The sequence below is a fragment of the Chanodichthys erythropterus genome, chromosome 9, assembly GCF_024489055.1.
Source record: "Chanodichthys erythropterus isolate Z2021 chromosome 9, ASM2448905v1, whole genome shotgun sequence".
In the NCBI taxonomy this organism is placed as follows: domain Eukaryota; kingdom Metazoa; phylum Chordata; class Actinopteri; order Cypriniformes; family Xenocyprididae; genus Chanodichthys; species Chanodichthys erythropterus.
In genome coordinates, this window is record NC_090229.1 from 13,826,470 (window position 1) to 13,840,395 (window position 13,926).

The following is a 13,926-nucleotide window of genomic DNA, read 5'->3' on the forward strand; positions in this document are numbered from 1 at the left end:
ACAGTTTTAATGCTACAATGTCAATGTGAAATTGTGAGAGATAAAGTAATTGCAAACAATTGTATAAAATGAGCTAGAGAGAACAGGGATATAGATCTTGGTTTAAATTGGTGAGAGAGCAGCAAACAAGATATCTTCCATATAATATTGATTGACAATATTGAGAATTTGTTGATCTGTACCCCTGGAGTAAGGCATTTGTCTTATAAATAAATTTCTGCGTTTATACTTCTGTAATCACATACAAAAACACCACACAACATAAGAAAAAGAAGCAGAATTATGAAAATAATATTAAGTTTGTTAAGAATGGCAGCAAAAAAGCTTATCATAAAAGACAAAATAAATACTAAACACATGCATTTTTAAATATAAAACCGAATGAAAATTTGTTTACACTTGATAAAAACATACCGGGGTCACACAGAAAGAACAATCTCTTTTAACGTGCATTATCAAAGAATGGGATCTGTATCATTCCAGCTGACCACTGCATTTCGCCATCTGTAAAACATATTTGAAACATTCATATCGCCACGTTTGTATTTCACAATTTCAAAATTACATGTCATAGACAATATTTTGATAAACAACACTGATAGACCTCTAAGCACTGATGAAATAAGAGACTTACTTGGTTCTGATGCAGAGCTCCAGTGGAGGGATGAGATCACTGTCTGCGTTGTCACTCTGAGCAGCCTCTGCAGCACAATGTGGATCTGTCCAGAGACAAAGAATACCGAAGACCTTTTAATACTGACTTATTATAAATCCTAATTATGAAGCAAGTGTGCAAAGGTTGTGTTTATTTAGTTGTTCTCAAATACTATGGATAATACAGTCAGTGTTTGTTTTTTGTGTGTGTGACCCAAAGGAGAAGACTCACAGACTGTTAATCTAATTGGTTCCTGCTGGTTGGCCAGCCCATCATAATAGTACAAGTCGAACTCTTCCTCTTTGCAGTGATCGGTTGCCAGGTCTTCAGAGGGACAAAAGAGCACGCTGAAATGGCTCTCGCTGCACACGACCCATATTGGAAACTTGGGAGTTTTCAGGTAAGATCCAACCTTTAAAAAGAGAGAAATTGGGATATAACAAATTTGGGTAACACTTTATTTTACAGTGTCATTGTTACATATGTTACATGCAGTTACTATAGTAATAACTATAAATTATGCATAGTTACATGCAACTAACCCTAAACCAAACCAAACCTTAATCCTAACCCTATGGTAAGTACATTTAGTTACTTAATATTACTCAGTACTTAAATGTATATTTACAGTGTAACAAAGACACCTTAAAATAAAGTGTCAAGTATAATAGCCAAGTACATGTTAGAGTGTTTCAAGCCTTCTTACCTTACATATATTATAGTGCTCAAATAAAGACAGCAGCCCAATGTTACAACGTGCTTTAATTCCCTTAAGAAGTGTAAAATTTCCATTTCCAGAATCAAGCTTCATTTCATCATCAAAGACGTTTGAAACTGCCCGTCCACAAAGCAAAAGATTTACCAATTCCTTAAGAAAAATGAAAGGAAAATTATAAGACTTAATGACTTAATCATATCAGAGCACTGTTCACACTGAAGCTACACAGAAAAACAACCAATATAATTATTTTATTAAAATGCTGACACCAAGACATTGTTTTTAGTAAGAGCAAAATAAAATATGCTCTCTTTTGTGTATTGTATTTGATGTTTAGATAAGGACTGCAAAGTGTTAATACGGCAAACCTGTGTGCAGTAGCCATGAGCTCCAATGAGAGTGGAGGTTGGCACATCCATATCACTTTGTATACTAAAAACACAAAGAACCAATTTATTAGCTCATTGAATATATGAACATAAACAGTCTGTACTGAGTTAAAGAGGTGGAAACTCACGTTGCAATAGTTCTGGAAAGGATGGCAGAGATGGTAAGTAGAATACAGCCAAAGGGACCAGACTCAAACTAAAAAGGAAGTAAGAAAACTGCTACTAATTACCATCGTCAATGGCATAAGGAGCTATTAAACGGGTGATGTTTGCCTTAAAATGCTTCAAGACTATCAATGGATGTGCTCAGATACAAACCTTGCTTATAACTTGAGCAAATTTAATTATAAATATATAAATAAATATAAAACTAAAATAAAATATAATAAATGTTCTAAATAAATATTATAAACAACTATTTTTATACATATTATAAATAATAATAACAAAATATAAATACATAATACTGTACATAATAAATATTATAAAATTATAATTATAAAACATTTTTTTAGAAAATATATGTTCTACAAAGAATAGAACTCAGGTATACAGGATGTGTCAGAAGGTATTTAAGCACAGACTTACCTGTCTCACATGCTTCTCAAGAACTAAAGTGAGATCATCTAAGGTCTCAGCAGTGACGTATGTTATCTATGTGGAATATAAAAAAGAATTAACAAAAGAGAAATATGTAGTCATCAAAAGAAGTAATTAGTAGGTAATTTAAGGAACAAAGAATCAACTTACCATTTCTAGACTACCGTCTGATTTGTAGCGTCCGATCGGGGTGAAAAGACTTCTTCCTGTGTTTCTGTAGGGGCAGGTACTTTATTACAGTTACAAAATGACCAATAATTTTGTAAATATAAGTGATAATTCTAAACGTGTGACACTTGCATTGCAACTGTGGCTCTCTTCATATTCCCGGCTCTCCATAGGATGTCAGCCAAAGCCAGAGATAGACATTTTGTCCTCAAAATGTTTGATACCTCCAGTCTCCTGATTAAGTTTAAGACAACTGATTGAGACATAACCTATAACCTAAAATATTCACTAGTAAAAAAAGATCAAAAGGAAAAATGGTACCAAAATGATTGAATGGTTTTAAAATACTAAAAGGTAAAAAATAATATCTGATCTTATGTGACAGAAAAATGAGCAAAAATATGACTTATGCTTGGTACACACTCATCCAATGAGCCACTGCTCGATTCTTCAAACAGAAGCTTCTGTAAAACACAAGCCTGAACTGCTGCAAGGACACCACAGGGTCCTCCCTGATAAAAAAAATCCCAGAACATCTCATGACGTAAAAGTGTGCACATTAAAACTACAGTAAATCATGATGTTGTCTGAAATACTGTACCTTCTTTTGTACAATCCCATACTTCAAACCTGGAGTATCTGAAAAGGTAAAATTCTGTTGTTTCCACTCCTCAGTGAAACAAGCCATGGGAGAACCAAAGATGATCTCCTTCAGAGCCTGAAGTAGACACGATAGCAGCGATATCATCTCAGACTGGGCTGATATCACATAGATTATGGTTCTAGGAAGTTGAAATGATAATGTACTTACAGTGGCAGTCATCTGGTCCATGGGAGTCTTGTCCAAACTTAGTTCTGGCATGGGTGTTCTAGAAACATCACACAAGCTCTCCTCATTCTCTATGTCATCTGTAAGATTGAAGAAGAATTAGAAGGAATTTCAAAACAATGGAATTTTTAATAAGTTATTTTAAAGCAAAGGATTTAAAAAATGTAGGGTTAGGGAAACAAATTAAACGTGGACAACTATACAAACATTTAATGTGGACAAAGTAGCACTTCAGTTATATTAAAGCAATACAACAGATGCTAGTGTATTCTTCAGTTAACTTGGCTATGATACAAAATGTAATCTGCTGAAGATTTGAGGTGCACTACCCAAAACCATTTCCAACACATGGAGTCCATCCAGTTTTGGGCTGGGTGCCGAATTCTTTCTGGAGAGGAAACAATAAAAGTTAATAATCACACATTTGACATATTGCAGCTGTGAATAAATACCAAGAGTCTCTTTTTACCAAATTGGAGCTTCTTAGAGACATATTGTCTAATGCATATTTTTGTATTTTATTCATAATAAATTAATGCATACATTCAAGGCTGTGGCTAGAAATTCTATGCCACTTTTTTAATATAAAATTCAGAAAATATACATTTAAAGGGTTAGTTCACCAAAAAATGAAAAAAGTAAAAAAAAAAAATAAAAAAAAAAAAGTACTAAAGACATCATTAAAATAGTCCATGTGACTACAGTGGTTCAACCTTAATGTTATGAAGTGACGAGAATACTTTTTGTGCGCAAAAACAAAACAAAAATAATGACTTTATTTAACAATTTCTTCTCTACCCTGTCAGACTCATACGCATTTGACACAGTGAATTCAGTATTGGCCGGCTCCAGCGTCAGCATCACGCATGTGTCGAGGTGTTCACGTGAACAGTGTCAGCCAATACTGAGCCGGCATTTTGACGTAAACACTGTTGTGGAAATTGTAATTTTTCATATGCTTTTTACCTGTATTCTTGTGAAATATGATGCTTATGGAACATGATATGATGTTGGCTTCATTGATAATGTTTAACATATTGTTAACATAGATGTTAGAAATAGAAAGAGCAAGATATGGTATGGGGACATGCAAGATGTATGTTAAAAACATGTCTAACAATGTGTGGAAAGTTACAGCCACTAAGAGATGTTCTAAATATGGTAAAAGGACAGAGGCTTCGGCCTTGGAGGTTAGAGATATAAAAGTTAGGGGAAGCTTTCGTTCTTGGTCTTACACTCTGCAGCTACTTGTGTTTCTGTATGACCTGTCTGACCTTTCTTGCAAGAAATAAAAGCTTTAAAGACAATTGGACGTGTTTGTCTCTTATGCAGTAGAGTCAAAGTTGAATTTTTGCCACAACAACACAGAAGCTGAACTGCGCTCACAGCATCAAATGAGTACGAGTCTGACAGGGTAGAGAAGAAATAGTTGAATAAAGTTATTTTTGTTTTGTTTTTGCGCACAAAAAGTATTCTTGTCACTTCATAACATTAAGGTTGAACCACTGTAGTCACATGGACTATTTTAATTATGTCTTTAGTACTTTCCTGGACCTTGAATGACGTTCAAAAACCTCTTAGATTTCATCAAAAATATCTTAATTATATGAATATATATATATCTTAAATATATGTCCTGAAGATGAATGAAGTTCTTAAAGGTTTTGAACAACATGAGGGTAAGTAATTAATGATAGAAATTTCATTTTTGAGGTGAACTAACCCTTTAAGGTTCTTGAGAAGCAAAATGACATCAAACAATCCAAATTAAATGAGTTTTTGCTTTAAACAAGAAAAAATATCTGACAGTGGACTAAGAAAAACAATCCACTTTTCCCTTTGAATTAAAGGGATAGTTTGCCCAAAAATTTACATTTTGACATTACTTACTCACCTTCAAGACAAGTCAAGTCAAGTCACCTTTATTTATATAGCGCTTTTTACAATGTAGATTGTGTCAAAGTAGCTTTACATAGATAACTGGTACATAATTTTGGCTCCACAACAACTCTTAAAGAATAGTGTCAATGCAGGCAAATCAAAGCAGTTGATTATCAAATGTCAAGTGTCCCCAAATAAGCAAATTTAAAATATCTTTTGTGTTCAACAGAATAAAGAAACTCATACAGGGTTGGAACAACATGAGGGTGAGTAAATTATGACAGAATTTTTAACTAACCCTGAACCCTGAACTAACCCTTTAAGGTTATCTTTCTTACCCCTTTGGCAGGAAAACACTTAATTTTGATAGATTTTTCAGAACACAATAATTAATATTGTAAGTAATTTTGCTTATGAAGTAAATGTATCTTGATTTAAGAATGTTTAGATAATTGTACTGGAAAACAAGACAAAAATATGTAAGAAAATATTTTTTCTCAGTCTCGGGCTAATTCTAATCAGTGCCAGGAAAAACAACAGATTGAACCAGATTGAAACAAACTCACAAGCGATGCTTGACTTCCGACATCCTCTCATGTCCATTGTGGTCTATGATTCCTTTATGTAAATTAGAAAACATGTTGCTCTCCCCTTCAAGAGAGGCTGATGGTTTAGACTTTGTATTTGTAGTATTGAGGCCATTTGTCCAGTTTGCTGATTCTTTAAAATCCTCTGCTGTTGCTGTAGTAGATGAAGGTGCTTTTCGGCCTGGACGTCTTCTGTTACTCTCCTACAGAAAATTAAATCCTTGTCAAGTAATGTAGAATTAAATCTTAGTTAAATTAATAAAATAAATATGCAACATTATTAAATCACTGGATTTGAATTTTTAATAGATTTGTTTAAGTTTTATGAATCACCATTCATTACCTGCAAAGAGCTGGCAATGGGACCCGCCATAATGCCTCGTCTAATCTTGCTGCTTCTGTTTTTCTGGCTATCAGTGTCTAGGATCTTTTTCTCAGAGAGAAATCCCTCTTTCGATGACACTGTTAGGAGATCATGGCTAGAAATGGCATAGACACTTCTCTCACTCTCAGGGTGAACAGCAAAGCTCTTTTTTCGTGTCTTTTCAGAAGATGTTTGGGAAGACGTAATAAGCTGTGACACACTGCTGCTTTCAGATAACCTGTGAAAAAGGTGAATGTTTATTCCTCTCAACAGATCTTGAAAGTCTCAAACAAATGAATATACTGGATTTTTGTAAACTAAATCATTAAAAAAATACCTTGTACTGTCAGACCACAGACTTTCGATACAACCTTGATCTCTTTTAACACTCATGTCTATGGAAGAGCTGGAGATGGTTTGTTCCAGAGGATGTGCTTGATTGTCACCATGACGGTGTAGTTTGGTTTTGTCACCTTCACTCATTCTGTCCTTCACAATAATCTCCAACATCGACTTCAAAGGATGTTCTTCAGCCTAAATACAAATGCATTTTATGACCTCTGCTTTTCCAGCATTCTTGATATTTTATAAATACAGTTGTTTTTTACTTTCATACCTTATTCTGTTTGTAGAGGCCCTCAAGGTGAAGCATTCTGCGCAGATCTGATCTGTTATTAATGCTTGAATTAGTTCGCGGAAGCTCTTCATCCATGCACGCTATCGTTTTCTTCAGGCCCTGTAAGTACATTTCATCATCCAAACAGAACAATCTCTGAGAGAATACAGAGGAAAGCTACCTTTAAAGCACCTTAAACATACAGTATGTATATCACACCAGGTAAACATGTTTAAAAATGTCACTACCGTGGTACAGGATAGTTAGCTTTGGTGTCAAAGTACCATGTTTACATTTCTGAATCAGTTGAAAGAAAATGATCCGTCACCCACCTTTCGACTGAGATATTCCCGTACTAGAGACGCGGACACCTCCTCCACATCTTTGCCCATCATGTATCACAATAACACAGCTGTAATAAATATGGGACTGAGATAGCAAGTTGGCTAGTTCGGTGCAGATAGCCCCAAACTTCACACACCTTGAATACTGTTGGTCAACATACGACATATTTTCATCTACACACCGTTAGCGCATTTTCAGCATGGTATTTTAATGTTTAGTGATTGATAAATGAGGTAAGAATATTTCCAGAGGCTTGCTACTAGCTAGCGGTTTAGCTTTTCTCCTTGTTGCTATAGTTACCACTAGACCATTGTTGATAGAGCGTGCGGTTCTTCTGAGTGCGTGGATTGATGACACAGCTGCGCCTCCCTGCGGATGCAACATGTATTACTTTAAGTTTGCAAAGAAGGAAATATTTTTGAAGCTTTAAAGTGACGGCACAAATGAATGCAATATTGCTGTAAGGTTGGAAAGTATCCTGCTCTTTTGGTAGGTATGTAGAAGACTACTGTTTTATGTTAATACTTTTGAATAATAAACCATCAAGATACCTCTATCTTAGTGTTTACTGTTCTGTGTAATCAAAATAGCTCCGAAGGGAAGCTCTTCTGGGAAATTGATGGCCTGGAGTTGATTTATGAAAATACACCGAAAATGTTTAGCAGAACTGTCTCCATTGAGTATAAAGTCTTGTTTGTTGACAGAAAGTCAAATATTTGTCCATATTTGAGCTGGTTGAGGAGAAGAGTGGTCTGTTATGAGAAAGGCAATTGCCACTGACACTTTTCATAATACAGTAAACTTTGTCTATTGCAAAACGGCACTTGTATTTTACTTCTATTTTTATTTTAATATCTATTTCTATTTTATTTTTCTATTTTGTCTGCTATTCTGTCATTTAGGCATGTATGGCCTACAAGCTTTTTAAAGACTTTTTAAACTATTTTCTAAAATATTTTGACATTGCTTTTATGCTTAAAAACTACAGTATTAATTTTGTCGTTTTTCAATTCCCTTAAATTATACATTCAAACTAAAATTAGGAAAGGTTTCATACCAATTTGCATTAAAGGGAACCAATTATGCCCCTTTTCACAAGTTGTAATATACAGTGGGTACAGAAAGTATTCAGACCCATTTGCAAAAATCATTTAAGTTCATTTTTTTCCTCATTAATGTACACACAGCACCCCATATTGACAGAAAACACAGAATTGTTGACATTTTTGCAGATTTATTAAAAAAGAAAAACTGAAATATCACATGGTTCTAAGTATTCAGACCCTTTGCTCAGTATTTAGTAGAAGCATCATTTTGATCTAATACAGCCATGAGTCTTTTTGGGAAAGATGCAACAAGTTTTTCACATCTGGATTAGGGGATCCTCTGCCATTCCTCCTTGCAGATCCTCTCCAGTTCTGTCGGGTTGGATGGTAAACGTTGGTGGACAGCCATTTTTAGGTCTCTCCAGAGATGCTCAATTGGGTTTAAGTCAGGGCTCTGGCTGGGCCGTTCAAGAACAGTCACAGAGTTGTTGTGAAGCCACTCCTTTGTTATTTTATCTGTGTGCTTAGGGTCATTGTCTTGTTGGAAGGTAAACCTTCGGCCCAGTCTGAGGTCCTGAGCACTCTGGAGAAGGTTTTCATCCAGGATACCCCTTTATTTGGCCGCATTCATCTTTCCCTCGATTGCAACCAGTCGTCCTGTCCCTGCAGCTGAAAAACACCCCCACAGCATGATGCTGCCACCACCATGCTTCACTGTTAGGACTGTATTGGACAGGTGATGAGCAGTGCCTGGTTTTCTCCACACATACCGCTTAGAATTAAGGCCAAAAAGTTCTATCTTGGTCTCATCAGACCAGAGAATCTTATTTCTCACCATCTTGGAGTCCTTCAGGTGTTTTTTTCATGTGTCTTGCACTGAGGAGAGGCTTCCGTCGGGCCACTCTGCCATAAAGCCCTGACTGGTGGAGGGCTGCAGTGATGGTTGACTTTTTCTACAACTTTCTCCCATCTCCCGACTGCATCTCTGGAGCTCAGCCACAGTGATCTTTGGGTTCTTCTTTACCTCTCTCACAAAGGCTCTTCTCCCCCAATAGCTCAGTTTGGCCGGACGGCCAGCTCTAGGAAGGGTTCTGGTTGTCCCAAACGTCTTCCATTTAAGGATTATGGAGGCCACTGTGCTCTTAGGAACCTTAAGTGCAGCAGAAATTTTTGCCTTGCCACAATTCTGTCTCTGAGCTCTTCGGGCAGTTCCTTTGACCACATGATTCTCATTTGCTCTGACATGCACTGTGAGCTGTACGGTCTTATATAGACAGGTGTGTGGCTTTCCTAATCAAGTCCACTCAGTATAATCAAACACAGCTGGACTCAAATGAAGGTGTAAAACCATCTCAAGGATGATCAGAAGAAATGGACAACACCTGAGTTAAATAAATGAGTGTCACAGCAAAGGGTCTGAATACTTAGGACCATGTGATATTTCAGTTTTTCTTTTTTAATAAATCTGCAAAAATGTCAACAATTCTGTGTTTTTCTGTCAATATGGGGTGCTGTGTGTACACTAATGAGGGAAAAAATGAATTTAAATGATTTTAGCAAATGGCACAACTTTATAAACTTGTTAAATATGGATATTTTTCTTACACAAATGCATCTCTTTGCTTCAGAAGGCCTTTATTTACCCCCCGGAGCCGTGTGGAGTACGTTTATGATGGATGGAGCTTTAAATTCGTTGGCCCTGTTCACTGCTGTTAAAAAGCTGGATATTTATTAATATAACAATGATGGTGTTCATCAGAAAGAAGAAAGTCATATACACCTAGGATAGCTTGAGGGTGAGTAAATCTTGTGATAACTTTCATTTTAAAGTGAACTAATCCTTTAAAAATTTGAAATCATAATCAAGGAAACACTCCACTTTTTTGAAAATATGCTCATTTCCTAACTCCACTAGAGTTAAACAGTTGAGTTTTACCATTTTCAAATCCATTCAGCTGATCTCCAGGTCTGGCGGTACCACTTTTAGCATAGCTTAGCATAGTTCATTGAATCTGATTAGACCGTTAGCATCTTGCTCAAAAAAATAACCAAAGAGTTTTGATATTTTTCCTGTTTAAGACTTGACTCTTCTGTAGTTACATTGTGTACTAAGACCGACGGAAAATGAAAAGTTGTGATTTTCTAGGCCGAAGTTTTAACTAGGAAAAATATCGTCATTTTGTTTCAGCGAGATGCTAACAGTCTAATCAGATTCAATGAACTATGCTAAGCTATGCTAAAAGTGGTACCGCCAGACCCGGAGGTCAGCTGAATGGATTCGAAAACGGTAAAACTCAACTGTTTAACTCTAGGGGAGTTGGAAAAAGAGCCTATTTTCAAAAAGTGGAGTGTTCCTTTAAACCAAAGAATATGGCATTAGGCAATCACTCTATTCTATATTAAACTGTAATCAGATGAATCCACCAGGCCACATCTCCTAAAAATTAAATAAAGAGTTAGTTTATAAAAACAGCCAACAACACATCAGTTTCATTAATTTTATTATAATTTTATACATTACACAAATGTTCTAAAACCTAAAATCACCTCTTGCTAACCTACATACACTGTCCATACATTTCATTTACTCACTACCATAGACATAAAAACATCTGGGGATATGAAAGCTTTATGTGTACATTTTTATTCAAAACTTTCAATACTCAGATCACAAAGTGGAAAAAAAAAACATCTGAGCCTGAACAGAGGTGCTTATAGGAATTTAACAAAGAAAATGCAACCACAGCCCCTTTTACAGATACTGAATCAAACTCTCAAGTAACGTCTCATTCATTCAGTGACATGGGTATGAAATCCTTCCTCAGTGTCATAGTGGGTATATGTTGAACTAAAATGTATTTAATTAACTAGATTTCTTTTTCATCTACGCCATGTATTTATTCTAGAAAATCATGGGAACGGTATCTGTGTTTTGGCACAAATTCATCCCAGATATGGAGGTTTTTTGTTTTGTTAACTGTGAGTGCAGCATCTAATGTAAACAACAGATTGCACTTCATCATTGAGCGTATCTTCAGGAGGAATGGAAGAAAAAAAATACCGCTCCTTCCTCCTCGGTTTTTGGCCCTACCGTGAGAAAAGAACTTTTATAAAAGAAAAAAATAAAAGTTTGGGAAAGTTCCAGAGAAGGAGAGCATCAGTAATCCTCAGCTGGAAAGAGAAAGACAGGGAGACAGAGAGACACAGTTTGATTAACAAGAAGAAGAAGAACCGAGTGGAAGTGGAGCGTGCGATCCGTTTGAGTTTAGTGACGCCATAAGCAATCTCAGCATGCAGGTGGTTAGTAGAGACAGGAAGCGGCTTACTTTCAATTGTGAGAATGCAGGTGCTGGCGGCAGTGCCTCGGCTGTTGACGGCTTTGCACATGTACTCTCCTTCATCCTCGGGGAAAGTTTCCGGCAGGTACAGGCAGTAGGTCTCGCCTCTCTCAATGTACTGATAGTCTTCAGAGTCTGGCAGCAGCTCACCCTCAAACCACCAGGTGACTTCTGGTTTGGGTTCTCCCGTGATCTTCACTGTGAACCGCACAGGCTCTGCGTCAACCACCGACTGGTTTTTCAGGGGCTTTTTAAACCATGGAGCACCTGACCTGGCATGGTCCTCTTCATCCTCGTAGGCGGCAGAGCCATTAATGATGCTACCCTCTTCCTCCTCCTCTTCTTCCCTTTTCTGACAAGACACATGACAAAGTGTTTCACACTCGGAAAAAAAACAACAGAAATCACACGCATGCAGCTCTGTCATGCATTAGTGTTGACATCAGATCCAGGCATGTCCACCACTTAGATCTTAAACAAAGCAGCCCATGAGAGGTTTACTTTTTGGAGAGCAGCATCAATCTCCTGTTGTTCAAATTGCATCCTCTGTAATTTCTGCTCTTCGATCTTCCTCTTCTGCTCCTCTTCTCTGGCCTTCGCCATTTGTTCGAACCGTGCTCTCATGTCCACTTTCTGTCTGAACGGAACATCCTCTGCTTTAGTTGGAGTTGTTTTGTCCTCATCTTCATCCTGTGGAAGAAATGAGCAAAATTCTCCATTTCAGAGTTCTTTAGCTGGAATGAAAAATTAGAAATTGCCTCGTTCTTTCACCTCCTGACAGCGCTCTGCCTCTCTCTCCTTGATTTTCTCGTCAATTTCTTTCCTTCTTGCTCGTTCCTCTTCGATCTTCTTCTGGATCTCTTCCTCTGTGAGCTGCTTGATCTTCTCAAACTTGGATTTTAGGCTTTTGGCCTGGATGGAGCCAGTCCGCTTCAGCTTTGTTAGCTCCTCATACTCGGTGCTCACCACCTCAGAGCTTTCATTGATCTCATCCTGAAGCAAACCCACAAAACATGTAAATAAGAGAACATGTGATGAAATTAGAAATTGAATGATCATTTTAGTGGCATGTGAAGCTGACCTCGCCCATCTCTTGTCGCATCTGTTCAAACTCTTTCTTCTCCATCTCCATTTTCTGGCGTCTGGCCTCTGCCTTGCGTTTCTTCTCTGCCTCCTCTTTCATTTTCAGCATCTCCTCAAAGTTGATTTCTAGTTTCCCTGGATGCATTGCTTCCTGTGACTCTGTCCGCACCAGAGTTCCATCTTCATCTTGCACCTGTCACAAAAATGGGATGCGTACATCTCAATTGATATTCAATTACTTATGGACATATATTTTTATACGTCTTGTGCAAGTACTGAGTGTTTTTCTTTGAATTTAATCCAAATCCCAAATGTAGTTGAATTGGAATAAGTAATAGGAAATGAAGTGTCCTTCCTCCCTGATCTGTCTGTCTGTTTCAACTAAATTCCAAATTGCACACAACCCTGTTACTCTAATAGACAAAATCAGTTAATATCAAAACAGTGCCATGTGTAAAAAGAGCTATATATTATCACATAGTTTGTGACTTGTTATGTATATTATGTTGTTGTGTCTCACATAGGCTGCCAATGTAAAAGTGTGAGGATCTGGACAGTTTTGTTCTAGTTCTTAAAGGATTAGTTTACTTCAGAATTAAAATGTCCTAATAATTTATTCACCCCCATGTCATCCAAGATGTTTATGTATTTCTTTCTTCAGTCGAAAAAGAAATTAAGGTTTTTGAGGATAACATGGATTTTTCTCCATATAGTGGAATTCAACAGTTACCATCAGATTGAAGGTTGCCAATTGCATTTCAATTCAGCTTCAAACGGCTCTACATGATCCCAGACAAGGAATACGGGTCTTATCTAGCGAAATGATCAGTCATTTTCAAAAAAAAAAAAAAAAAAGATTTACTTTTTAACGGCACATTGCAGAGCTAGTGCAAGATGACCATTTGTGGTTGAAAAGTATGTATTTTTTCCATTTTTTTTGCTTGATTAGCCCCTTATTCCTCGGCTGGGATTGTTTAGAGCCCTTTGTAGCTGCATTGAAACTGCAATTTGGACCTTCAAACATGTTGGTAACTGTTAAAGTCCACTATATGGAGAAAGATCCTGGAATGTTTTCCTCAGAAACCTAAATTTCAAGACATAAACATCTTGGATGACATGGGGTGAGTAAATTATCAGGAAATTGTAATTCTTAAGTGAACTAATCCTTTAAAAAATTAGAATATTCTTATTTATTACAATGCAAAGAATCATTGATATCTTTTTTTCTTATTTTACCATACATTTTTTTTAAAATATCCTTTAAAGAAAACAGATTTGTTTGAGAAGCAAAAGAATGCAAGATATTC

General features: G+C 36.6%; 2 protein-coding genes and 1 long non-coding RNA gene across 7 annotated transcripts in view; 1 reads left to right on the forward strand and 2 right to left on the reverse strand.

Annotated features, from left to right (window-relative positions):
* On the reverse strand, positions 1-7,502 carry mindy4 (MINDY lysine 48 deubiquitinase 4). The gene is made up of 18 exons (XM_067394661.1): positions 7,140-7,502; positions 6,808-6,927; positions 6,529-6,725; positions 6,171-6,429; positions 5,807-6,030; positions 3,689-3,747; positions 3,342-3,439; positions 3,132-3,248; positions 2,954-3,042; positions 2,663-2,764; positions 2,513-2,576; positions 2,351-2,416; positions 1,891-1,958; positions 1,742-1,805; positions 1,362-1,523; positions 887-1,067; positions 635-719; positions 1-504 (listed from the first exon to the last, which is right to left on the reverse strand). The coding sequence occupies exons 1-18, from the start codon at positions 7,200-7,202 to the stop codon at positions 456-458; spliced, it is 2,067 nt and encodes a 688-aa protein (XP_067250762.1). The 5' UTR covers positions 7,203-7,502; the 3' UTR covers positions 1-455.
* Positions 6,813-13,926, forward strand: part of LOC137026969 (uncharacterized) — a 24,390-nt gene continuing 17,276 nt past the window's right edge. Inside the window, exons 1-2 of the long non-coding RNA XR_010895955.1 lie at positions 6,813-6,929; positions 9,827-9,994. This is a non-coding gene — a long non-coding RNA (uncharacterized lncRNA). The remainder of the gene's footprint in view (positions 6,930-9,826; positions 9,995-13,926) is intronic.
* Positions 10,679-13,926, reverse strand: part of nexn (nexilin (F actin binding protein)) — a 15,267-nt gene continuing 12,019 nt past the window's right edge. For all 5 annotated transcript variants that reach the window (XM_067394659.1, XM_067394660.1, XM_067394656.1 and 2 more), the window contains 5 exons: positions 12,618-12,812; positions 12,308-12,529; positions 12,038-12,226; positions 11,525-11,888; positions 10,679-11,369 (listed from right to left, as the gene is read on the reverse strand). In XM_067394659.1, coding sequence (XP_067250760.1) covers positions 11,356-11,369; positions 11,525-11,888; positions 12,038-12,226; positions 12,308-12,529; positions 12,618-12,812 — 984 coding nt within the window. In that variant the 3' untranslated portion in view covers positions 10,679-11,355. The remainder of the gene's footprint in view (positions 11,370-11,524; positions 11,889-12,037; positions 12,227-12,307; positions 12,530-12,617; positions 12,813-13,926) is intronic.

Bases quoted from the DNA above. Each gene is read 5' to 3' on its own strand.
- mindy4 (XM_067394661.1), bottom strand. From the start codon at position 7,202: ATGATGGGCAAAGATGTGGAGGAGGTGTCCGCGTCTCTAGTACGGGAA. The intron at 1,959-2,350 runs GTAAGTCTGTGC...CTTCCTTTTTAG, and splicing joins TTGAGAAGCATGTGAGACAG to TTTGAGTCTGGTCCCTTTGG. The intron at 1,068-1,361 runs GTAAGAAGGCTT...CTCTTTTTAAAG, and splicing joins AGCACTATAATATATGTAAG to GTTGGATCTTACCTGAAAAC.